The following is a 25,213-nucleotide window of genomic DNA, read 5'->3' as shown; positions in this document are numbered from 1 at the left end:
TGCGCGCAACTCAATTATTCCACTAAGTATCTATCACCTAAATTACGTTATTCTCTTCTTGATCACCGGATACTAATAGAAAAAGAGTCACACCAAAAGAATGACGAAAGAGGAGCTTGCGCAAGGATGATATTGACCCTAGGCTTAATGCCTCAACAAGCAAGGCCAGAAGAGAAGCCTTTGGACAACTCTATAGGAATCAGAGGAGAGAAAAAAAAAAGTATACACTCAATGAATACTGGGAAAAAGAGAAGAAGAAATTCGTGATTAAGAAAGGCATCCAAAGTGTATACATGTACTCTGCTTCTTTTTTTTTTTTTTTTAACATGTAAAAAGGATGCAACAAATAAAATCAAAACGCTATTTATTTTCTTTCCTAAGAATCCATGAAATCAACTCTTAGACTTTCTCTGCTTTGACCATAGGCTTAATGCCTCAACGAGCACGGTCAGAAGAGAAGCCTTTGAACAACTCGATAGGAATTCGAGGAGAAAGATAAAGAGTATACACTCAATAAATATTGGGAAAAAAGAAGAAGAAATTATTGATTAAAAAGGCATCCAAAGTGCATACATGTAATCTACTTCCAAAGTTCTTTTTTTTTTCATGTAAAAAAGATGCAACAAATAAAATCAAAATGCTAATTGTTTTCATTCCTAAGAATCCATCAAATCAACTCTTAGACTTTCTCTTCTTTCTTCAATTCAAGTCCATTCTCTTGTGGTGAGCAATACCTTTTCCAAAACCAATGTTTTTCCCATAGCAAATAAATTTCCTCAATTGGAACTTGCTTTGTCTCAGGCAAGAGCAACAATATGAAGCAACTCATAATGATAATCAAACCACCAAATACTAAAAATATGCCATATTTGAGGTGACATAATGAAACCAAGAAGCATTGTGCAATGATGGCTGTGAAGATCATGTTGACACAAACAACTATACTTTGTCCTGCTGATCTTGTTTCTAGTGGGAAAATTTCACTTGGAACTAGCCAACCTAGTGGACCCCATGATCTTCCATATGCTAAAACAAATATGCATATTATGATTACAAGAAATATGCCAATTCCTTTTGGGAGCACTACACCTTGTCCAAATTTCAATGCTAGAGTGATGGCAAGTGCTACCTGTGGAACAAAACTTATAGTAAGTATAGTATAATGAAAATTTTGAATCATAAAAGGGAGAGTTGAAATTTATAGTAATGCTGATTGGGCTGAGACTTTAGAGAAGGGGAGATCGACTTCAGGATGAGAAAAGAACGTCGAGGAAAGCACCTTGGTTAAGATAAAAGAGGCCGACATTATGATTTGTAGACGTTTGGAGAACATTTGGTTGAAAGTTGAAAAAGAGTATTGAAGTTGAAAATGAATATATGGATTTTGTTTTGTTAGGACTCGAATTTCACTTGGGGCAAATAAAGTTTAATTATGTGAGGTAAAATCATTATTTCACTTGAAATACTTTTTAAACAAGTTTTTTGATGTAATTCACTAGTACTTCAAATACTAAAGTTCACTAGAAAATGGGAGATTGACTTCAGGATGAGAAAAGAACGCTAAGAAAGAGTACTGAAGCTAAAGTTGAAAAAGAATATTTGGATGCTGAATTCACTTGAAGATTTGTTAACCAATACTATTATTTCACTTGAAATACTTTTCGAATAAGTTTTTCGATAAAACACCAGTACTTCGAATACTAAAGATCAATATTACAAATATTGATAGCCAAACAAATATTTGCAAATCCTGAACTTATATATATTGACAACATTAATTTTTCAGGTTACCCAATCTCACTTTTTATGAACGTCTATATGCAGTTATCGTTAAAATGACCTCATAGTACTATAAGAAATCAAGCCATCAGTGCACAAAAGTTAAACGAGAAATTACCATGACACATATCATCTCACCACCAGCTTCCAAGAAAAAAGCTCTTCTACCAAACTTATCAACAAAGGCCATTGAGATAAGTGAAGCCACAACAAGTGCACCACCAGTGATAGCAGATGAATACAAAGCTGCACCAGAACCAAATCCTAAACTCTGGAAAATAACAGGTGCATAAAATAGAATAGAGTTCATGCCAGTTAGTTGTTGAAATGCTGGAATTGCAATTGCTCCAATCACCAACTGCGGGCGATTTTTTCGTTCGAGTAAGTTTCTGAATGGATCTTTTATGCCTCTGGCTGCATTGCTTGCATCAATTAGATCAGCAAACTCTGCATCCACTTTTTTAGTACCTCTAATTTTTTCCAAGACTTCCCTTGCTTTCTCTAATTTGCCTGTTGTGAAAATAATAAGGAAACTTCAATAGCAACGAGTAGCGGGCGAAGCCAGAATTTTCACTAAGAGAATTTAAAATATAAAGAAGTAAACACATGAAGAAATCAAGAGGATTCAACATATAGTATTTATAGAAAAATTGACCTATCTACACTGTGTAATTTTTGTACAAAAGGATGTCAATTGACTCCCCTTGACAAAGGTAGCTCCGCTCCTGCTTAGTAGATAGAAATTAAAGTGAAAGTATTGTACTTAACCATGATTAAGTGATAAAATATGTGTATGAATTAATGAAAGACACACAATCTTGCATTCATTGTTTGTGTAAATATCAGGTCAGCTTTTACCTTTCAAGAGTCCCATATTAGAATTTAGAAATGATAGTTATCCATCCAAGAAAGTACATGTCCACTGACCACTATGTATGATATGGATTAAGTTATATATACTGAGAGTGTTTTTTATGCCATCAAGTCGACTTAACTAGTTGTAGCATAAGTGAACTTAATCCGATGGTGTGTGCAAAAGACTTAAATTCATATGATATTTATAAAATGATATATAATCATAAGTATCATTATGACTAGATTAGTATGACCTTTTTTAAGGTTGCTCTTTAAATTCTATCCCTGTTGCTTCAGTGCGATAAATTTCCTTTAAAGATAAATTAAATAATTTTGTCTTTTTTTGCAGACACATTTAGCTCACTAAAGCTCAGAGAACACAAAATTTAAATAGTGGCCTAAAAAAAGGCTATCTTTGCAAATTCCTAATAATAACTTGGACTTGTGAAATAAAAAGGCTCTTTATATTTTTAAGGTATATGCACCAACCAAACAGTATAACTGCCATCAGTGTAACTTAACATATTATAAAAGGTCACTTACAATTTTAGGTAATATATTAGTCACATTAACTAAAAGTTATTATTCTTTAAGTGATCAAACTCCATAAAGATTTTTTTATATCGTCAGTGTATATAACTTAAACGGTAACAATAATGATTATAATGGTACCTTGTTCTACGAGACTGTTTGGTGTCTCAGGGAGAAAAAGTCCACCAACAAACATAAATACTGCAGGAACTGTTGCTATGCCAAGAGATAATCTCCATCCCCATGGATGGATTTTAGCAGTTGCATAGTTGACAAAATTGGCTATTAATACTCCTAGGCAAGTTGAGAGTTGAAACAATTGGTTCACTGCTCCTCTTACTTTTGCAGGTGCCATTTCTGAAAGATATAATGGGACTGCCTGTAATTTTGGGAAACAAACAACATAAAATCAACTCATTTTTTGCTAACTCGCCTAAGTTTAAACAAGTTGGGTTATGACCCGTTTGTTGAATTGACCCAACAATTTGAAGTAGTAATAGCGCGGCTAGCCACTTTTCTGCCCCAGTAATTGAAAAATAGTTATTGTAGTGAAATTTCAAATTCCGCATGTAGAATTCCAGGGCATTGTTATAGGGTTTCATCTGTGGAATTTGAAACTCCATGACAATGGCTATTTTCAATTATAGGAGCTGAAAAGTGAGTATTTATGAATTTTTCTCGAAATGACTCATCATATTGGGTCAATCCACGTCAAATAGTGTAATCTTACGGGTCAAAAATGCAACCCAAACCCGACATACAATATCAAATTTGAAGATTGAAAATAGTATGTAATTTGGAAGAACTTAATCTAATACTCATTTAATACATAGATAGTCACTTTTTAGCCCATGTAAATGAGAAAATAGCCACTGTCATGTAGTTTCAAATTTCATAAACTGAAATACAAGGATATTATAATGAGTATCATTTGTGAAATTTGAAACTTTATGACAGTGGTTATTTTTCAGTCACAGGGCCAAAAAGCAACTGGTGGGCACGATTTCCATAGGAAACTTGGATAAGTTTGGATGGGTTGAGTCACGACTAATTTATTAATTTGACATGTTTCGACCCATTCAAATTCACACGACACTCCTATTCGCAACCTCTAATAACAACAGGGTGTGTGCACTTGCATTGGCAGAGCTATAGTGACCGAAGGATAGTGAGTTGGAACACTTTTCGCCAGAAAAGTATATATTTTATGTATAAATCAAATATTCTTTTATACAGATATATTAAATCTTGCACGCTGTTAACGAAATATCAGTACGTCCGACTTACCTGGTTGCTAAATCCAATGCCAAATCCAAGAAGACATCGACCAATAATGAGCATAGCAATGTTTTTAGCAGCAGCATTAAGGACTGCTCCCAAAAAGAAACTAACAGCACCACATAGAATGCTAGCTTTACGGCCTTTATTCCTAGTAACATGTGATGCACCAAATGTGGAAATTAGTGCAGCAAAATACAAAGAAGATGTGAACAATGTGAGGATTTGATTGTCATATTTGCAATAATCTGTTTCTTGGAGATGTTCTTGCTTCCTTTTGTACACATTGGGAAAAAAAATCTTCAAGAAATCATCCATTGAAGTTACCCCACCTGAAGAAAAAAACAAATTTAAGTTTATGGTGTGATTGGTATAGCCAGTGACGAAATCATGAATTTGCTAAGGGTATTCAAGATATAATATGTATGTATAAAAGTATATCTCTTGACCTATATATGTTATATAATTTTCTATATACACAATATAATCTTTTGACGAAGAGTGTTCAACTGACTATCATTCCGTATATGTGGCTCCGCTACTGGGTATAGCGGGTCAAAAAAGATCTTTTGACCAGAAAAGGGAAAGAAAGAGTGACCACATAAAGACAATTTGTAAAGTCAAGATCCGCGAGAACATCTGCATGAGCGAGCTCAAGATTGCATTTCCGGCTAGTTATGAATTTAGGAGTTTGAGTTTAAGACACAGCAAAGGCATCAACCTAGCTAGGAATTTAAGTAGAATGACAAAATATTTTTCGAAAAAAAAAAAACTTTTCTAACTATTCAACACTGTGTAAATTAGAAACTATTTCGGATGGGGTAAAAGGACAACAATATAAGTAAAGAAAGTCGTTTTTCCCCTTTTAACGATTTTATATTTGATTGCCAGAAAATGAGTTATATTTTGGAAAATATCTGCCATACCAAACTTGGAGTATCTGAATCTTCCCTGATATTGATACTCATACTAGAAATTGATTTATTTTTCCTTTTAAGGGGTTCTAATTTTCAGTCAGGTTTTGGACTAAAATGAAATGGTGCATGTATTACCGAAAGATTAAAAGAATTAAGAAAAAAGTTTTAGTTTTTTAGCCTTTAGAGTTCAATCCCTGCCTCAACCTAAGGGAGTAAAATTTAGACAAAAGAAAAAAAAAAAGAAAAAAAAAGGCAGTAAGATTTATTGCAAAACTAGTGATTCTCTTTAAATTTGAGAACCACAAGAATATAAGAATGGGGCCAAAAGAAGAGGGGAGAAAAAAATCAAAAAACAAAGAAAAAAAAAGAAAATGGAAAAACTGACGTTGACAACACTAATGACCGGCAGAGTCAGCCTTGTTCAAGAGGAGTCAATTAAGTAACATTTTTTATCGAAAAATTACACAACCTCTTTAATTTCTTCTTTTGTTTATGTTTTAAAACTCTTTTAACCTTTTTGTATGTTTATTTTTTTATATTTTGAAACTCTTAATAAAAATTCTGACTCCGAGTACAAGAATGAATACATCTAATGTGTAAAAGATAAAGATTATAGTGGTATTAATAACAAATTAGATAATGTACTTACCGGAGACACCAAGATCATAACCAAAAAGAGAACCTCCAATGGCAGCAACAATACAAGAACAAACAAAATAGCTAGTAATTTTATACTCATAAAGATGAGCTCTTGCTCCTCTTTTATCATCAAATCCACCACCAGCCATTGTTGTTAATTCTCCTAATTACAATTTACAACTTCTTTTTTTTCTCAATGGAAAAAGTAAAAATGCTAGAAATGGGATGTAGAAGAGGATTAGATTAGGAGGCACAATTGTTATTTATACATCTTTTAAGGTTATTCCCACAAAATCAGCCAAGGATAATACTCATCCAGAAGTGGAAAAGCTACCTAATTTATACAGTAGTCAATTTTAAGTGTGTTAGGAGTCTTATTTGGATTAAATGGAAAATCTGGCAGATTTTGAAAAACAGAAAAAGGAGATAAAAAAGGTTTTCTGTTTCACTCTTTTTTCGGCTGGGCTATTCACATTTTATCTTTCCTAGCCTATAAACGCAAATTATATATTGATTATATACAATTATACATGAATTATACATATATTTTACATTTGCCGGATATTTTTAGTATAAGCAGTTCATGAGCGGTTATTTATGTTAATTCTTCAATAAAAGAAATGAATTTAACTAAAGCAAAATATGTTGATAATTTGATCTTTTTTATTATCAATATAGTTTAACATGTTTTAGCAGATAATGTACACCTGCTTGTTTTTTATGTTACTAATTCCATTTTATATGGATGGGCTAGTTGTTTATAATTATCTTCTAAATAATTTGATAAGGTAAAAACTATTTGACACTATCAGACTATCAGTGCCAAAGTTAAACTTATAAAAAGTAGCTTTATATTAAATTAACTCAGGTTAGTCCCATTGACAGCATTTATAATGCATCAAAACTTAAAAATATTTAGTGAATCAATTGGAAGTTTTATCGTAGAAACGTCGTTATTCAATTTAAAGTTAGTTAGGAATCTAATTATCATTAAATGAGAATCTGGTAGATTTAGAAAAATCAGAAAAAGAGATACAATAGTAATGATAAGGATTTGAGTTAGAGTTTGGGTTCTCTGAACAAATAGTGTAAGAAAATATGTATACTATTAAGTTCCTTGTAAAGAAATTGCAGGTAAATTTCTTCGCAAACATTAATTGGTTAATTGCAAGCTTAGGTGAAATTTTACTGATAGTGTAAAAATAAATAAGTGTAATTTTTATTTTTATTTTGTAATATCAATGTAATTTACCTTTAATAGCAGGTCAATTATTATTTTCATTCAGTATCATCTAGTTCCCATCATAAAGATTTTACGTAATATGGTATGTGACAATTCACCTTTTTCAGTCTTTTTTTTTTTTGTGTGTGTGTGTGTTCTTCTTTACTTACCATTGCTAATAAATAATAAAGTTCCTTTTTTATTTGCCTTCTTCGTTTCACTCTTTCTTTATGTTTTGGATCTTGGCAAAAAAATGTTAGTACCTCCCATTCATATTATTTGTTCTTTTAAGGTTTATTTAGGTTTTATAAAAAGAATTTTATAGTTTTGATTATAAAAGTATTTGTCTAAATTATATTTAATTTCTATTTAAAATTTCACTTAAACACTCCATTAACTGGAGCAGGAATGAAAGAATTTGAAAGGAAAAATATAATTCATTTCCTATACTGTGGAATTTTGAAACAAACTCAGCCAAAACAACTTGTTATTTGTTAATAGGTGGGAGCTAAGGGAGTATTTACTACGCCATATGTCTCATTGGATGACAACATTTAATTCTTGGTATTGGCATCACAACACTACTTTTATTTATGGATTATATATCACTCTCTCCGTCCTATTTAATTTAGTACTTACAATTTTAAAATACAATGAATTGCTAGAAATTTAAAGGTTGAACCTAACAAATTTAAATTCAGATTCGCCTTTGCCCTTAATGTACGTAATAGACTTTTTTTTTTGATAAAAAAGTATAGATTTCTAAACTTTTATGCGATCTAATTATACAAATATTTTTTACATTAGTAATTTAAAGGATCTCAAATACGTAATAAATGCTTTTTGCTTTCTACAAATTCAGCCAAAACAACTTGTTATTTGTTAAATAGTTGGGAGCTAAGGGAGTATTTACTACTCCATATGTCTCATTAGGTGACAACATTTAATTCTTGGTATAGATGTCATGACAATACTTTTAATTATGGATTATATAGTGCTCTCTCCATCCAATTTAATTTATTACTTACAATTTTAATAATACAATGAGCTGCTAGAAATTTTAAGGTTGAAACTATCAAATTTAAATTCAAATTCGCCTTTGCCCTCAATGTACGTAATAGACTTTTTTTTTTCTTTAATAAAAAAGTGTAGATTTCTAAACTTTTATGCGATCTAATTATACAAATATTTTTTACATTAGTAGTTTAAAGGATCTCAGATTTCATCTTGCATTACTCAACATAGAAAGAGCAGCCTCTGAGATTGAAAAAGGAATGCTACAATAACATTCTTTTTAATGAGCGTGGAATTAGCGACGGACAATTTTTATCGCTATAATATCAAAAGTTTGTTGCTACTCGTATTCTAATAATGGATCAGCAAAGAAAAAAAAATATGAACGCTATGGGCTATTTAACAATAAATTAGTAATGAATAGTAGCTAATTCCTGTTTTTGTTAAGATGATAAAAAATGTTACAATTGCCCATGATGTAATGTGTGATAAACCTACCAATAAAGTTCTAAAAAAGGTAGCTGAGCAAATATATATAAGGAGAGGAATATATACATGTGTGAAAGATAAAGTGGATAATGAAAAACTACAGTTTGAAAGAGTAAAAATTTACACGTGTTTACATCACATCTAAAATAATTTAGCATTAGCAATTAAGAAATAAACTAAAAATACACCTCAGTTAACCATAATTAAGGCATAGCCTTGTGTGTACCCAATTCATTGATTTGGTATAAATATTGGAGACAAATAATTAATTTTTACAGTTTTAAAGATTACGGTAGTTAGATTTAGAGAAGTAACATTAATTTCAAACCACTAAACATCTTGGATAGAAGAAAGATAAGAATGCTGATTCATTAGAGACTTACAAATTCAACATAATATTTATTGGATGTTTATCCTATACTAGCAAAGATAAGTTAATGACTGATTAGTGGCTTAAAAGAAGGATTATATTATCTCTCTGGATCAATTAGGTTAATATATATTACAATCTTATCCGCTGGGCTCTCTACATTTTCAAAATTTATCTTTTAATGAGACTCGTTTTTTCCTTTATATAGTTATGGAAAAAAATATATTCGTTAATTCCCTTTATCCCAAGCAATTTTCTGCCGACCAATAAATATAGCCAATAGGACATGTTGCTTGTAAGTGATTTGTAATGAGTGTAAATTTCATTGTGTACATTTGAATATGTACATTTCATTAAACTTCTAATCAGTGTCTTTTTTTTCTTTTTTTCTTTTTAGTTAAAGAGATCAATAGCAATTTTAAAAGCTTGTAAAAGCTTCCAACTTTAACACATTATAGTGGAGTTTTTCCGTGTTTTTAGGTAAGGATTCTTTTGTCCAGACATTTTTGCATTAAAGAGTAGTTAAATATTGAATAATTTTAAGATCATAGCTAAAACTTAATTAGCGGTCTAGAAAGTGATTATTTGCCAATTTCTCCCTTCATAGAAGCCCAATGTCTTATGGTTGTGGTCTAAGTTGGGCAATTTGCAGGATTGTGCTTCGCTGGAGTGGTTTTTAATTTTTGGCCCTCAAATTGGTGGTCTTTAATTTTTACCCTCTGCCTTAAGGCAGAATTCTACTCATGCAAGGCAGAATTCTGCTCTACCCATGCAAATTCTGCCTTAAGACAGTTTTGCAAATTTTGTTCATAGAAATTCTGCCTTAAGGCCCAAATTCTGCCTTAAGGACATAATTTGCATGGACAGATTTGTAAAATTCTACCTTAAGGCAGAGACAAAAGTTAAAGACCAACAATTTGAGGGCCAAAACTTAAAGACCACCAAATTGAAGTGCAAAAATTAAGACCACCCCAAATGAAGGACAATTCGCGCAAAAAAAAGGTCTAAGTTCACAGGGCAATTCGCAGAATTGCCCTTCTTTTGGGGTGGCCTTTAAATTTTGCCCTTCGGCTAAACCCCATGGGTTCTAGGTTCGAACCTCCAAACAGTCAAAATTTTAAAAAAAAATCGCAAGGCAGAGTTTAAATTTCGCTATGCCCCCACCAGCATACACTTGTGAAGGAATTACCAAAGTTATGCCGGACTCGGCATACTTATGCCTTATGGGCAGACTTGGCATAAGTACGTCGGGTCCGGCATAACTTTGATAATTCCTTCACAAGTTTATGTCGGGTCCAGCATAAAAGTTTGCCCATTAAAAGTATGCTCCCACCGACATAAACTTGTTAAGGAATTACCAAACTTATACCGGACCCGGCATAAGTGGGCAGACTTGGCATAAGTATGCTGGGTCCGGCATAACTTTAGTAATTCCTTCACAAGTTTATGTCGGGTCGGGCATAAAAGTTTGCCCATTAAAAGTATGCCCCCACCGGCATAAACTTGTTAAGGAATTATCAAAGTTATGCCGGACCCGGCATACTTATGCCAAGTCTGCCCATAAGGCATGAGTATGCCAGGTCCGGCATAAATTTGGTAATTCCTTAACAAGTATATGCTGGGTCCGGCATATACGCGACCCAAACCTTGCCTTGCAATTTTTTTTTTTAATTTATGCTTGAGCGGGGGTTCGAACTCAGAACATCATGATTTCTGCGTGAACGCTCAAAGTTGCAATGCGAAGGGCAAAAATTAAAGACCAGCAATATGAGGGGCATAATTTAAAGACCACAAATATGAGGGGCAAAATTTAAAGACTACCCCAAAAGAAGGGCAATCCGCGCAAAAAAATGAAGTTCACAGGCAGTGAATAGGCCCAAATCACCTTAGCTTCATACCCAAGCCCAAATTGTCAGAATCTACTAATTAGGGATGGTGTTACACCATATCGATGTAAATATTGGGGGTAAATAAGTTTTGAGGAAACTACTCTTCTCCCTCTACACATAAATGTGTCTTAGGAGATTTTAATTTGGCTCCTGTAATATATGATTCTAACAAATTTAATCTTTAATTAAAATGTGTGTTTTTGGAGCCTTTATGTAGGAAATATGGTATATTTCGACTATTTTAAAAAGTATATTACGCTCAAAATATAGAGTAACAACAAGACAAGTTTAATATAACACATGAATAACTAAATGGCGTGATTAATAATTCTGAACTTGTGAATATTCGTAAGCAAAGGGATCAAAAGTGCACATTTCAAGAAATTAAAGATTAAATATGCTTAGTAAAATATCACAAGGACTAAAATCAGAATCATTTCGATAAGGAATCAAAAATGCTATGAACCTGTTTAAATAATTGGATTATATATATATATAACTAAAACAGTCAACTTGTGAATCCTTACACCCTATATATCCGCTCTTCCAAATTCCTTTTTATGCTCCAAAATCAACAAAATAGCCACCTGCCTTCTTAATTAAAAGATAAAAAATCTAAAGGATAAACAAAATGAGGATCTAAATGCAAGGCATCATGAGTACTTGGATTTGCATATTAACTAAACTGCATTTGTAAATCATAATCTTTTCCAACAAGTTTCAATATTTCTAATTGAACTTGGTGTTTTTAATTGTTTGATCCTAAAAAAAAAAAAATGATGAATAGGCCTAGAATAGCAATCACATTCTTCTAAAATTCAGAGTTAGTTGACAAAAGGCATATAAACAATTAAGTTTTAGTAATACCAGCTGACTCTTGAATTAATATAATACAAAAACGACAGCTACATTTGCAAAGTTTCATGCAAGTGTGTTAAAAAAAATCAAGTTTATGCGAAGAGGGTGAAATGCTTCCTACTTCTTGACTTTGAAAGTTTTTTTTTTTTTTTTTTTTTGGTTTGTTTTAAGTTGCTCTCTCACTACTAAAAAAAAAGGTATTTGCGAAGGTTGAAAGTTGCAATTCGTGGAGGTTTTAGCTTCCTTTAGAAAATAGCGGAGATTAAAACCCTCACGAATTGCAACTTTCAACCTCCGCAAATTACCAACTTTTTGGTAGTGTCTCATGCACCTAGATTTGACTTTTCATTGTCATCCATTAAAACATTGACACCTCTTGGTATCTTAACTAGTATATGATACTTATCAAATGGAATTTCACTTCCCACTTTTTAAGTATGCTTGAAAAATGAAGTCACATATCGAACCATTTGCTAGATGTTGTAATTCCAGCCCAAGTCAGAAAAATATGTGTTCAAATTCAAGCCTGTACATACATTCATTATTGAGGTTAATTTCTATACACTAAATAATATAGAAGACTTGTAAGAAGACTTCTTCACAATATTATTTCACTTATAAGATAACTATCGCGTAACAATCTTGAAAAATGAGATTAGTAAGCTGAAAAATAGAGCAGCTTATGTGTTGCAGCAGGCTATTTGTCGGTACATATATGTTTAATCATAACAAAAAGCTTGCTTCCCCACCTAGGGGCGGACCAAGTGCTTCGATTCCGAATCCAATATTTTCAATGCGGAGTAAAGATTTCGAAAACCTAGAAATAATTCAATAAATATTAGTTCTAAACCCATAAGTCAAAAGGTACAATCAGTCGGATGCTAAGAACTTTAAAGATCAAACTCATCAAGTTAAAATTTTGGATCCGCCCGTTCCCACCTCACACCATTTCCTTAAAAGTAATTTCTTGAGATTGGGACATACAAGAAAAGACAAACCAGAAGAATACTCTTTGAGGGGACCCCATATAAAAAAGATTCCAAACAAACTCATGTCATGAAACTAACCTCCACAATCTTAAAGAGCCTTATACAAACAAAACAAGGAGGACAATTATTCATGTCCTTTTGATAAGTCTTCAACTCTTTGCAATTTTCAAAACTTTACTCTCTTTTCATAAATCATTTTGGTTACATACGTGATGTCGAATTCAGACAGAAGCAGTAGCCATCTTGCGGTTCATCCAAGTATGCTAGTCATAGCAATCCTTCAATTTCTACTCTTAAATATTGTTAAGGTCAATGGCTCTCCATTTCAAGATTTTCCATCTTCACAAGATGAATCCAACAATTTCAGGCCAAGTATTGCTGTTGTTATTGGTGTCCTCTCCATCATGTTTTCCTTAACATTTCTTCTACTCCTTTACGCTAAATTCTGTCGTAGATCACCTCCTCCCCTTCACAACGCGATGCAAATTCATCAAAATGGACTAACAACCCTTCCAATTGGAAGAATTTCCTCAGGTATCGATAAAACTGTCATCGAATCACTCCCCTTTTTCAGGTTCTCATTGCTTAAAGGCTCGAAAAAAGGCCTCGAATGTGCTGTTTGTTTGTCAAGCTTCGAAGATGTTGAAGTCCTTCGATTGCTCCCAAAGTGCAAACACGCATTTCACATCAATTGTATTGACCAATGGCTCGAAAAACATTCGAGTTGTCCTCTTTGTAGACACAAAATCAGTGCTGAGGACAATTCATTGTTGACATATTCAAATAGTTTTCGGTTCTTGAGGAATCAATCTGAGCTAAGAGAGGATTCCAATTTGGAACTTTATGTACAAAGAGAAGAAAATGGTTGTAACAGATCATCAAGATTCAGTATTGGCAGCATAAGTTTCAAGAAATCTGAAAAGGGTGTTAGAGAAGACGAAATACTAATTCAAGAAAACGACGTTTTTGATCAACCAGAGGAACAACAAAACGGAATTCTACACAAGTTCAATCATAAGATTATTGTGTCTGATGTTGTTTTAAAACATCGATGGAGCAACGTTAGTTCATCGGATTTTATGTTCTTGAATAGTGAAATGATTAATGATACGACGAGCAACAGATTCTCATACTTGGAATCAAGAACCAATTTAGAAAGTACATCAAAAGTATTGAGGCAAAATGAGAAGAGAACCATGTCTGAGATTTTGATTTGTCCAAGATTTGATGATTTTAATACTAGGAGTTGTAATAGAGAGAGTTCGTGTGTTGTACCAAATAATGTGAAGGATGAAAAAAGGAGGAATCTTTGGCTACCAATTGCAAGAAGAACAGTTCAATGGTTTGCAAATAGAGAAAAAAGGTATGCAGCACAGCCAGAATACACAAGACAATCATTCAATGTATAGTCTTTTTCATCGGCATATTTGCTTAATTAGTAAGTCAAAGAATTTGAGTTACATTAAGATAGGTGAGAAAAAATCATCCAGATGTATGATTTTCAAAAAGAAGTAAACACTTTGATCTCTTTCCTCTTTTTCTGTTTTTTTGGATCTTAATATCTTTAGCCAGCCAACTTTTTTTTTTTTTAACCCGTCTACTGTAATAGCTTGTAGCCACGAGTGTATGGTAAGGGTATATTGTACATATTACAGTTATTTTTATTATAAGTTGTGCAGTGTAAAAATCCTTTTTTTTTTCCACTGACATTTTGTTTCCTAGGATTATTTTTTAGCGCAATCTCTGTTTACAATCACGTGAAGTTGACGTAAATTATTCATAACGAGCCTGATGAAATAATATGAAATAGGTAAATAATTTACTATAACTGATTAAATTACATTAAAGTTTCTTTACATGGTTAGTGCATATTGGTAAAATCCTGTAAATACTAACAAAGTGAGATAATACTAAGGTCTAAGCCTCTAAGGATCTCTTGAACTAGATCAAACTCTGATAAAGAAAAGTTTAGCATTAAAACATTTCTTTCATTAAATCTTCAGCCCCTTCATAAAACATTTCTTTCAACTATGCTTCTTTTATTTTCTTTTTAAAAATGTTTCTAAATACCAGTTCGAATTCAGTTATAGCCGGGAAAAAAGCAAAAGTTTTTAATGACTTTTCCAGAAGACGCCCCCCTTTTTTTAATTTTTTAAGTTTCTAAATGAAAATAAAAGAACAAGTTCCTTAATTTCTGTTATATTTTTAATTATTTTAATAAAGCTATGCTGCTTTTTTAATAATTGTGAGAGTTTTCAGTCCAACAACTCATTAAAATACACAATTTTTGAAGTGTCATACCTTGTCCATTTCAGTGACACATATCTTTTTTTGATATTTCTGTAGTTTTCTGGCTGTCACAAGGAATATTGTGATTTTAAAAATACCAAATTTTTTTTTTAAAAACCAATTTTTGGATTTGGCAATTTTTGTGTGTCTCTTCATTAGGGGATTTTATGATTCCCCAGGCCCCATGCAAGTAAGGGGAGTTGCTTTTAATTGTGAAATATTGTTGTTGTTTGTACTCATATTTCAGTTTAAGCCGACTTATTCTTATTTATTATTCCAATAAGTTTAAATAATGCCACTACATTGTACTAAGTAGTACTACCATTTTTTGTTTTGTGTTTTCCTAGTAGCTATTTTTATATAGGCTAGCTCGTAGGTACAATGTCATGATGTTGTGCGTACATAACACGATATAAATTTAAAGATCCCATAAAAAGAAATTGTCTAGAAAACACAGGATTTTAATCTATACGAATTTAGTTAGCGAAAGCAAAATTAAAGATAAGTAGTTTTGGTATAAAGGGACAAAAATTATTGTTTTAAAAAATAAATACTATTTTTTAATGTTCGATAAGTAAGCAAAAAATATTATGTAAAAGCCTTTATATACTGTGCAATTTAAGCAAACACTATAGCAGTTGGAGGTGGGAATGTGGGTGAGGAAGCTGAGACAACCAACATGGAATGTCGTTTATGGATTCCCACCACAAAAGTTATTTTTCTGATTTAAATAAAAACTTATTTTCTTAGAAATAAATGTTTTCCTCCATAACAACATGCCCTTAGAGTCGTAGATTAAAAGTAGCACCTTGTAGATTGAAAAAAGGAGTTTCAGCAAGAGCTGCATGAGAAACATAAATAATATTTTTGAAGGTTGGATGAGGCTAAAAACAATATAAATAATTAAGACTTGGATAAAAGATCTAGGCCTCATACTGCAATTTCCCTAATATTATATTATGCCATTACATTTGAACAATTTTTTTTTATGGAAATTAGTATCTTAACGTTGATCATTGCGATATTATATTAAAATCATCCCAAAGCTGATTTAGACATTAGAGTGAACTGTACTTTTTTTTTTAAAATAAACACTTTTTGAAAAAAAAAATATTTTTGGAAAAAAATAAGTTTGGCCAAACAGGCTATTACTAACTTTGCAATATGTAACCAGAGGAATAGTAGTGGGATGGATATTTTTCATGCTTAATTAGAAGTCTTCTGTTTGAATTATGGATATAATTTTTTATTTTTTTTATAGGAAGTATTTTTCTTTTTAATACGTTCTACGCATGCAGGACCTCAATACGTGTACCAAATAAGGAGTGGTAAAAAAAAACTTTGATCTTGCCGACTTCAGTAGTATGATTTATCTCCATTAATATTTATCCTCATAAACTAAACAAACAAACAAAAAAATAGTTTCATACCGAGAATATTTATAGGGATTATAATCTAGTGAGTGTAATCACTGAGTTCAAGTTTACCAAAGGGCCTTTTCATAAATTAATTCAAGTTTATCAAAGACCTTGTTCATTTTTTATGTCCTCCTTAACAGATTCACTGACTCACTCAACACCTAAAACATTTAGTTAAAGGAAAAAAGTTCCTCCTCGATTTTTTTATTATTTACATAACGTATTTGGTTAAAAGTCGCAACTGATGAATGAATAGAACTTCGATTCACGTAACTACAAAAAGACAATTATATTTGATACTAGATAAAGATTTTACAACTGATGTCATATTAGTTCACGCTTATCATTTGTTGTAAACACACCATTCATGTTTCTGTACATAATGGAATATTACAATTTGCCAGTACGTAAATTTATATAATTTATAAGAGTATCATTTATCCATGGATTTATGGATCTATCTATATTTTTTGGTGTGGATCCATGTTCATGAATTACTATACCTATATGCTTTTTGGCTGCTTCAATTGTGTCCATTTGATGAAGATATTCACTTGTATGCATTGTTATTGTTATTTATACTTATCCACACGGTGATATCATCTTGGTTGGATTTTCCAGTAATCCCAAACACAATCTCTAGCCTTTTAAAAAATTCTTGATCAGCAGGTTCATTTAATTACTCTTTCCTTCTTCAAGGGGGAACTAATAATATGATGCTTACCCCAGCTTTAAAGATTGAGAACTAAGTTCAAATGCTTACCTCCTCTCAATTTTTTTTCATATCGGTATCCAGTATCTACTTGGGACCCGAGTAATTCGGATTCACCCCGGATAATCCTATTTTAGAGGAAAATTGTTTCTTACCAAAGACAATTCCCTTTCCAGGCTTGAACCTGAGGCCTCTATTGTTGACCTCTCAATCTTTATTTTCAACTCTAAAGAAAACATGTAATTAAAAGGAAAAGGAAAAGTGATAATCACTCGAGATTACAAATCCAGATAGTCAAAAGAAGGTGACAACTTACTAGGGTTGTTTTACATGTTCATAGTAACATTACAAGTGTAAGAGTTGTGCTTATATTCATTGTTTTTCTTTTGGCCATGTTAATTAAGTCCTAAATCCTAAGAGGTGAGCATTTGTGGGATAACACTGAGTATGTTGTTGTTGTATAGTAATTTATATATCATGATGTCAGATTTCTAGGGTTCCAACTGAATCTATTACTTTTTCTTCAATTAATTATGCAAACATATACCTAAAAGGAAAAATAAAAATGCATAAATATGACACGCTGAACCCACTAATTCTAAATTGGAATTCATCTAAGATGTCTTGTGAAAGTGAAGCTAGGTAATTGTCATCAGTATGGTGTTTTTTCATGTGTTGGTTTATATGAGAGAGTGAGACAACCTACAGGCAAACATGATACTCCACATAAGACCGATTATCTCAGGTTATGTATAAGATGTAGTGATATCTTAAAGGTATGAATATATGTAATCTTTTGTGCAAAATCATGCGAGTTTGATCCAAGTGGATAATATCATATCATGTAAAGAGCACCTTTTAGCTAACTTAGCGTATCAACTTGTATCATTGCCAATAATTGGTGAGACGAGCATGAAGATGACATATTCGAAAATCGTTTTTGAACAGACTGAAAATTTTATGAGAAATATTAGACCACGGTTTAAATTTTTATAAGTTATTGTATATGTTAGGCGACAATCTAATATTTTATCTATAAGGTTGAAAAATATATGAGGAAAAACCATACTCGAGTCTAGCATTGTCTGAAAAAGTAATTTCGTAATATCTCTATTTGCAATTATTTTAAAAAAAAAGAGGCTAAAATCTAAATCAGGGTTAGAAAAGGGACATTTGCGTAAAGCTAAGGCCCAACTAAATGGTCATCGTTCGGGTCATTTGCACTTTTATCTTTATTTTGTGCCGGTCTTTAATTTTCCCCCTTATAACAAATAACTTTTTCGCGGGACATAACTTTATACATAATATCCCACAAGTTATGTCTCATGCTCTTAAAGAACTTATGCCTTCCTAAGCATAAATTCGATTTTGAAGGATAAAAATTAAAGACCAGTCTATTTGAGACCACCCATTTGACGGACAGACTCTGCAATTTCTTGGCAAATAATATCACAATATGTTAAGAGTGTTTTTGAGCTGCCTTAGCTCATCAACTGATGTAGTTGTTAATGGTAGATGAGTTGAGTATGAAGATGACAAAATGATAACGTGAAATACAACTTACTGCCTTTGACTGTCTACTAGCCGGTTTACTATTTTTACCAAGTAATTGCACGATTTTCCCTTCAAATGGACTGGTCTTTAATTTTTTTTCCCTTCAAATGGGCTTGTCTTTAATTTTGTCCTTTAAAATAGAAACTTATGTCTATAGGGCCATAAGTTCTTTAAGGTCACTGGCATAACTTGTGAATATTATGATACGTAACTTATGTCCCTATAGGTATAAGTTTGATTTTGATGGCAAAATTTAAAGATCAGCTCGTTTGAAGGCCAAAAAATTAAAGACCAGCACAAAATAGTTTTTACTAGTAGATGCAAATCTCCATATATGCCCAACTAAATGGTTATAATTTTGGTATTTGGGCCATTATGGTCCATCCATTTCTCATACCATAAGCCCAAAAAGAATTAGAACAGTCTCGTGATTCTCCATCACAATCGCACAACCTTAGTCATCATCAAAAACAAAACTGTTTGTTTATGTTTTATTCCTTCTTTTAGCATCCACACTTCACTTCCCCAACACAAAATCCAAATCTTCAATTGTCTCATAAACAATCAAAATCCATATATAGAGCTGCAAAAAGCAGCTTTACATAAACAAAAAAAAAATGGTTAGAATTTTACCTATGGCCTCTTCAATTAGGCCTTCACTTACATCCTTCAAGTTTTCTGGCTCTTCAAGATTCTGTGTTTCTCTTTTATCTAACAATTCTACAAGGAAATTCACTTATTGTAATCTTGGTACTGGTAAAAATTCTATCTTTTTTCATTTTGAGCTTTCAGTATAAGCCCCTTTTACTTTTTTTGCAATATCCACTTAATATATTTGTTTTTTGTCACTGCTCAATATTTAATTCCTGTTTGTTGGTCAGGCTTTTTTTCCCCCTTTTTATGTACCCATGTTGTATTTTATTTTTAGTAGTATTGTTGTATGGTGGTTGAATTGGAGGTTAAAGAAGATGTTGTAATGCTACTGAAATAGAATTTTATTCATTTGATGACACATACATATGTTTTTTTTTATAAATTTGTGGAACATGGAAATGAGATTCTGGTATACTGATGATGTGCCTACTGAGTTGTGATTGAATTGTCTGTGTAAATGATAGTAAGAAAAAAAAAAACCTTTGTTAGAGGGGCCAATTTTACTCCAAGAAATTTTTATTGACAAACACCATTGATGACTGTCGTCGGAAAGTGGCATGCTCGTATTGAGTAGTTGAAGTTGTTTCATTGACCTAAAGTAGTTATCTCCGTTTTGAGTCCGCGCAACTTAGCGTATGTCTATTGACCTTCAGACTCTACCTAAGGGGCCATTTGGTTGCTGGTTAGGTTGTGAATTATTCATGTATTTAAAACCAGCATCATTAGTACCTTGTTTGGTAGCATTTTAATTGCTATGTATAAAAATCAGCACTCCGAGTACGGTGTTTGGTTATTGGTTTACAATCCCGCATAACTAATACATGTATAAGTTATTGAGGGAATCTATGTATTATTTTTCGCAGGATAGAAGATGGAATAACTAATACAAGAATAACTGAAACGCTGCATAGTTAGACCCTGCATAACTACTCCCTATATTACTATTAGTAATACCTGAATAACTCTAACTAGCAACCAAACGGCCCCTTTAGGTGTTCATCCGTTAGTAAGAGAGTTGCTTTCTTGGTAATATTGTTGGTTATGCAGCGGTTCCGCAGTTGCAATCTTTTGGCCTTAAAGCTTCTAAGCTGTTAAGAGAAAACGGAGGCAGTTTGTCGGTTAGTGCTGCAGGAAATATGGCACATGCAAGCACTGCTGCTACCCAAGAAAATGTCCTAGAATGGGTCAAGCAGGACAAGAGAAGAATGCTCCATGTTGTTTACCGTGTTGGAGACCTTGACAGGACGATAAAGTATAAATTTCTTGACACTCCAATTTGCTTGTCTAATTCTGTTTAATTGTCATTAGGGGTGTCAAATGGGCAGGTTGGGCTGGATTTGGGTCAAAATGGGCTGAGTTCATAAATGGGTGGGTGCATGGGCTAAAATGCGGGTCATAACCCAAACCACCCAGTCCATTTTGACCTGCCCAAATCTAACCCAACCTCCCCATTTAGCACCCCTAACCCAACCTCCCCATTTAGCACCCCTAATCATCTTCTCTCTTACTCTCTTTTAACCTCTCATAATTGTGTGCAGATTCTATACAGAGTGCCTAGGGATGAAATTATTGAGAAAGCGTGACATCCCAGAAGAAAGATACACAAATGCTTTTCTAGGATATGGACCAGAGGACTCTCATTTCGTGATTGAACTCACATATAGTAAGTTACTTCCTTATCCATATCACTATGCCATTTCTTTTCTTTCTAGACACAACTCAAATGGTTAAGACTACTTCAAATATCTCTTTTACAATCTCCGCTTTTTCATTAATCTGATGTTTTAGTTTTATGGCACTGCCAGATTATGGAGTTGACAAGTATGATATCGGATCTGCGTTTGGCCATTTCGGAATTGCTGTAGAGGATGTAAGGTTCTTTATGAAGTGTTAAATAAGCGTGAAATGAATTTACATAGAACAGTACAGAATTTTCAGCACATTCTTAGTGCTGTATTAAAGATGATCTTTAGCATAAAAAAAGGAATTTTATGTGGAACAAGGAACATGTGATCTTGCATATCTGTAAGGCCCTCTCTTTGCTTAACTGCTACTGCATTTTGTATGTGTCCTCTGCAATTCAGGTGTATTACTTGCATAACCTTGTTTGTCAGTATTCATTTTTTAACAAGTTACACTTTTGGCTGGTCGGCGTGAAATAGTTACATTTGCTAGCCAAATATACAAAAAGTATGCACTATTATGTATCAAAAATGTATATTTTATGTATATTATACATTAATATACATTTGCCGGTTATTATTCTGGTGCACGGGTTTTTATGTCAATTTTCTCTTCATTTTTTACATCTTTGACAAATTGCATGTGCATATTACTTGAGCACTTACCAGCTTGTGGGTTGTGCATTAGGTTTCAAAGACTGTTGAACTCGTAAAGGCAAAGGGAGGGAAAGTAACGAGGGAACCAGGTGCTGTTAAAGGAGGAAAGACTGTAATCGCATTTATTGAAGATCCTGATGGTTACAAGTTTGAACTTTTGGAGAGGGGTCCCACACCTGAGCCCCTATGCCAAGTAATGCTTCGAGTTGGAGATCTTGAGCGTGCCATAAAATTTTATGAGGACGTAAGATTACTGTGACTTCATAAGCACTGTTGCCATTGTACTTACTGCTAGTCATGTGTTATTAGCTGAACTGCAAGGATCAGGTGTTAGCCACAAATTTTTACTGTACACTGTTTCATCTTCAGGCTTATGGTATGAAGCTTCTTCGCACACGTGACAACCCGGAATACAAGGTAATGTGACAGCTTTTCATAAACAGTCAACACAACTAATGAAATCATCAAGGAGGTTTAACCAAGTGTAGGCAGCTTAAATACCTATTGCTTGGAATATTAGTAAAATGCTCGTAAAGTAAGTGCCAGCATGGTGGCGATAGGTTGACTATCTTATACCGAAACAGAAAAACAGTGGAGACAGTGGAGATAGGTTAACTCTGATGCAATTTCATACTTTTTGGCGCTTTCCTATCAAGTGCATATATAATATATAATAATTCACTTAAAAATTTAAACTTCGTCATATAAAATGGATTCTATACTAAGGTTCTGAACATGTAACTTTAATCTACTGAGAAAACATGAATTAATGTCCGAAAATGAGGCTGAAGATTGATCAATTTGACCCCTTATTTGAAAAAAAAAAAATTGATTGATTTGACCGGTGTACGTTGAATCTGTCAAGCTTCTGGGATGGAGGAGCAGATTTTGTTTGTGTCCAGAACTGAATTTGCTGCCTTCTCTTTATATCTGATTTATGATTCCAAAGCACTCTGTGATGGCGGCAGCCGTTTCTGTCGTCCTACTTGTTGGTGAATCAATTTGCAACTTCCAATAGGTTAGCATAGATGAAATAATAATTGTTAACTAGTGTTTGTGGAAAGGAGAGATGCCATTAACAGGAATAACCTTCAGGATATAACTGTTACTAAATGCATCTGCTCTTTTGTTCCTGAAAGATATACTAATTGCTTAATAGTGCTGCTTCTTAACTAGCCGCACTGAATTGTATGAGATTTCAAATTTATGGCTTGATTCAAAGTGACTTTTGTCAAACTAAATAGACATGCATATAGAAGACAACGGATGGTAATTTCATTGTGCATAATTAATACAAAATAGTCTTTACTAAAGCTGTTACAAATTTGTAGTATACAATAGCAATGCTGGGATATGGTCCAGAAGACTCGAACGCTGTGATGGAGTTGACATATAATTATGGTGTCACTGAATATGACAAGGGAAATGCTTACGCACAGGTAGCACTCCATCAACTGCATAGCCGTTTGCTTTACCTGTCATATGTTACATTGGTGGCATTAGGGGTGTCAAATGGGCGGGTTGGGCTGGATTTGGGCGGGTCAAAATGGGACTGCCCCAGAAGTTACTGGAGTTTAAATGGGTTGGGACAAAAAGCGGGTCATAGCCCAACCCGCCTAATTCTTACCAACTTTTGATTTCTTTGTTCTTTTATAATGTTCGAAGTACCTAATAGAATGATTTTATTCTATTTATTATGGCTATATATAACATATTAAAAAAAATATTTTTGGAAATATTTTGACAAGGTTTCTCATGGGTCAATTTGGGCCGTATGTTAGCCCAACTTTACTTTTGTGGGCTGAAATGGGTTGGGCTGAAATGAGCTGAGCTAATAAATGGGCGGGTCAATGTTTCTATGAGCTAATTTTGCCACCCCTACATCAGGGTAAGCCCCATGCATCTAAGTTCATCACTAACTTATACATATCCCAACAGATAGCTATAGGCACGGATGATGTATACAAGACAGCAGAAGCGATAAGACTTTGTGGTGGAAAAATTACCAGGGAACCAGGACCGCTACCCGGTATCAGCACCAAGATTACAGCATGCCTCGATCCTGATGGTTGGAAGACGGTAATACTATTAACATTAAAACTACGTGTTTTTCCCCTAGTGCACTCGTTGTAAGTTTTACTCTATGTTGAATTTGCAAGTCTATAACATCTTTGGGAATCATGCAGGTCTTCGTTGACAATATAGATTTTCTCAAGGAATTGGAGTAAGCTATTTTTTGAGGAAATACTAGGCATAACACGGAACGTCGTGAGGACATTGATGCTTCATCAAATTACTTCCTCGCCAAAATGATGAGTCTACTATCACGAAAAAGAGCGTTAAATTGTGCATTTGTGGATTGTATTACAGAAATTGTCAGCTTCACCACCATTAAAAGAATAGAAGCATGAAATCTCGTACATCTGCGTGCTTTTTGTAATAAGTTTCTTGAACTTATTTATGCTACCTTTTCATACTGGAAAACTCAGTGAAGTAGGGAATTAGTAGTTCAAAAAACTCAGCAAAGTAGGAGTTTAATAGTCCTGTCAAATTTTTTGGTCTAATAAGAATATTGTGCTGAGCATGTAAGTACTAGAGTTCGAGATTGGAGGAAAGCCATGAACAATTACAGGTCAAGGTTAGTTTTAGTTCAAAAAGTAATGTAGAAAGACCCCAGGGGTGAATTCACCGGTCGATCTATCTATCCGTTTATAGATATATGATCTAGCATGTCCATTTGTGAAATAGAAAAGAAAATAAAAAAGTTTTTGAAGTTTTATGCAGAAACAGTGCAAGGGTAATTAAAAGTAATCGTGTGCAGTTGCCTTGACAAAATGAGTATAAAAGTTCAATTTTACATTACTGAAATTGTCACACTGTACGTGTACATAAATCCTTTCTTCCCAGCAAAACATGATTAAGAGATAAAGCGAAAATGTTCAAAGTTATTCAGATGTAATTTGAAATTATTCAATTTTATCCTCCATAACACTTGACTCACTCATACTCTCGTCAACAAGGTTTTACCCTTGTCGTCGTTAAGGGAGCTTCAGCATCTATTATGTTCAAAATATTCAAGAAGGAAGGTTTAATTTTACCACAATCTTTTATTAAGGTTTCAAATTAGCCTTGGGTTGGAGTTTTGCTAGGAGCCAAGAAAAAACAGGAGACCTTTTCATAAGATCCGGAGTAATCTATCTGTATTATATTAAAAGCACGAAGGACCTTAAAAATGTTAATTGAACTATTGCCGTTATTAAAAGATTCTACAGTAGACAAAATAGTCATTTACTATTTTCCTCAAATTATTATTTGATTATAAAATTAATTGTATCCCTAAAAATTAGTATTTCTTTCCACTTTTCACTTATAACTAATTACCTAGCGATCTAATGCTTTACCGGTTGTTCAAATTGA

At 33.1% G+C, this 25,213-nt stretch overlaps 3 protein-coding genes across 4 annotated transcripts; 2 read left to right on the top strand and 1 right to left on the bottom strand.

Annotated features, from left to right (window-relative positions):
* Positions 1-520: 520 nt before the first annotated feature.
* Positions 521-6,354, bottom strand: LOC132638780 (sugar transport protein 14-like). Its single transcript, XM_060355550.1, has 5 exons — positions 6,010-6,354; positions 4,453-4,775; positions 3,307-3,544; positions 1,898-2,289; positions 521-1,129 (listed from the first exon to the last, which is right to left on the bottom strand). Exons 1-5 carry the CDS (start codon positions 6,146-6,148, stop codon positions 680-682), a joined length of 1,542 nt encoding a protein of 513 aa, XP_060211533.1. The 5' UTR covers positions 6,149-6,354; the 3' UTR covers positions 521-679.
* Positions 6,355-12,784: 6,430 nt separating this feature from the next.
* LOC132638779 (E3 ubiquitin-protein ligase ATL42-like) lies at positions 12,785-14,527 on the top strand. Its single transcript, XM_060355549.1, has one exon. It carries the CDS (start codon positions 13,043-13,045, stop codon positions 14,237-14,239), a length of 1,197 nt encoding a protein of 398 aa, XP_060211532.1. The 5' UTR covers positions 12,785-13,042; the 3' UTR covers positions 14,240-14,527.
* Positions 14,528-19,288: 4,761 nt separating this feature from the next.
* On the top strand, positions 19,289-24,385 carry LOC132636812 (probable lactoylglutathione lyase, chloroplastic). Of its 2 annotated transcripts, none has more exons than XM_060353840.1 (9): positions 19,289-19,553; positions 20,505-20,709; positions 20,996-21,120; positions 21,263-21,327; positions 21,828-22,040; positions 22,166-22,213; positions 23,128-23,235; positions 23,735-23,875; positions 23,983-24,385. In XM_060353840.1, exons 1-9 carry the CDS (start codon positions 19,421-19,423, stop codon positions 24,022-24,024), a joined length of 1,080 nt encoding a protein of 359 aa, XP_060209823.1. In that variant the 5' UTR covers positions 19,289-19,420; the 3' UTR covers positions 24,025-24,385. The 2 variants fall into 2 exon arrangements, with proteins under 2 accessions (XP_060209823.1, XP_060209822.1); XM_060353839.1 differs by having other exon boundaries at positions 19,290-19,559.
* Positions 24,386-25,213: the final 828 nt, after the last annotated feature.

Source organism: Lycium barbarum, chromosome 4 (assembly GCF_019175385.1).
Source record: "Lycium barbarum isolate Lr01 chromosome 4, ASM1917538v2, whole genome shotgun sequence".
Lineage (NCBI taxonomy): Eukaryota > Viridiplantae > Streptophyta > Magnoliopsida > Solanales > Solanaceae > Lycium > Lycium barbarum.
This window is presented reverse-complemented; position numbering and strand designations above follow the sequence as displayed.

Bases quoted from the DNA above. Each gene is read 5' to 3' on its own strand.
- LOC132638780 (XM_060355550.1), bottom strand. From the start codon at position 6,148: ATGGCTGGTGGTGGATTTGATGATAAAAGAGGAGCAAGAGCTCATCTT. The intron at 4,776-6,009 runs GTAAGTACATTA...TTTTTTCTTCAG, and splicing joins TTATGATCTTGGTGTCTCCG to GTGGGGTAACTTCAATGGAT. The intron at 3,545-4,452 runs GTAAGTCGGACG...CCAAAATTACAG, and splicing joins GCATTGGATTTAGCAACCAG to GCAGTCCCATTATATCTTTC.
- LOC132638779 (XM_060355549.1), top strand. From the start codon at position 13,043: ATGTCGAATTCAGACAGAAGCAGTAGCCATCTTGCGGTTCATCCAAGT.
- LOC132636812 (XM_060353839.1), top strand. From the start codon at position 19,421: ATGGTTAGAATTTTACCTATGGCCTCTTCAATTAGGCCTTCACTTACA. The intron at 22,214-23,127 runs GTAATGTGACAG...ACAAATTTGTAG, and splicing joins GTGACAACCCGGAATACAAG to TATACAATAGCAATGCTGGG. The intron at 23,876-23,982 runs GTAATACTATTA...GGAATCATGCAG, and splicing joins ATCCTGATGGTTGGAAGACG to GTCTTCGTTGACAATATAGA.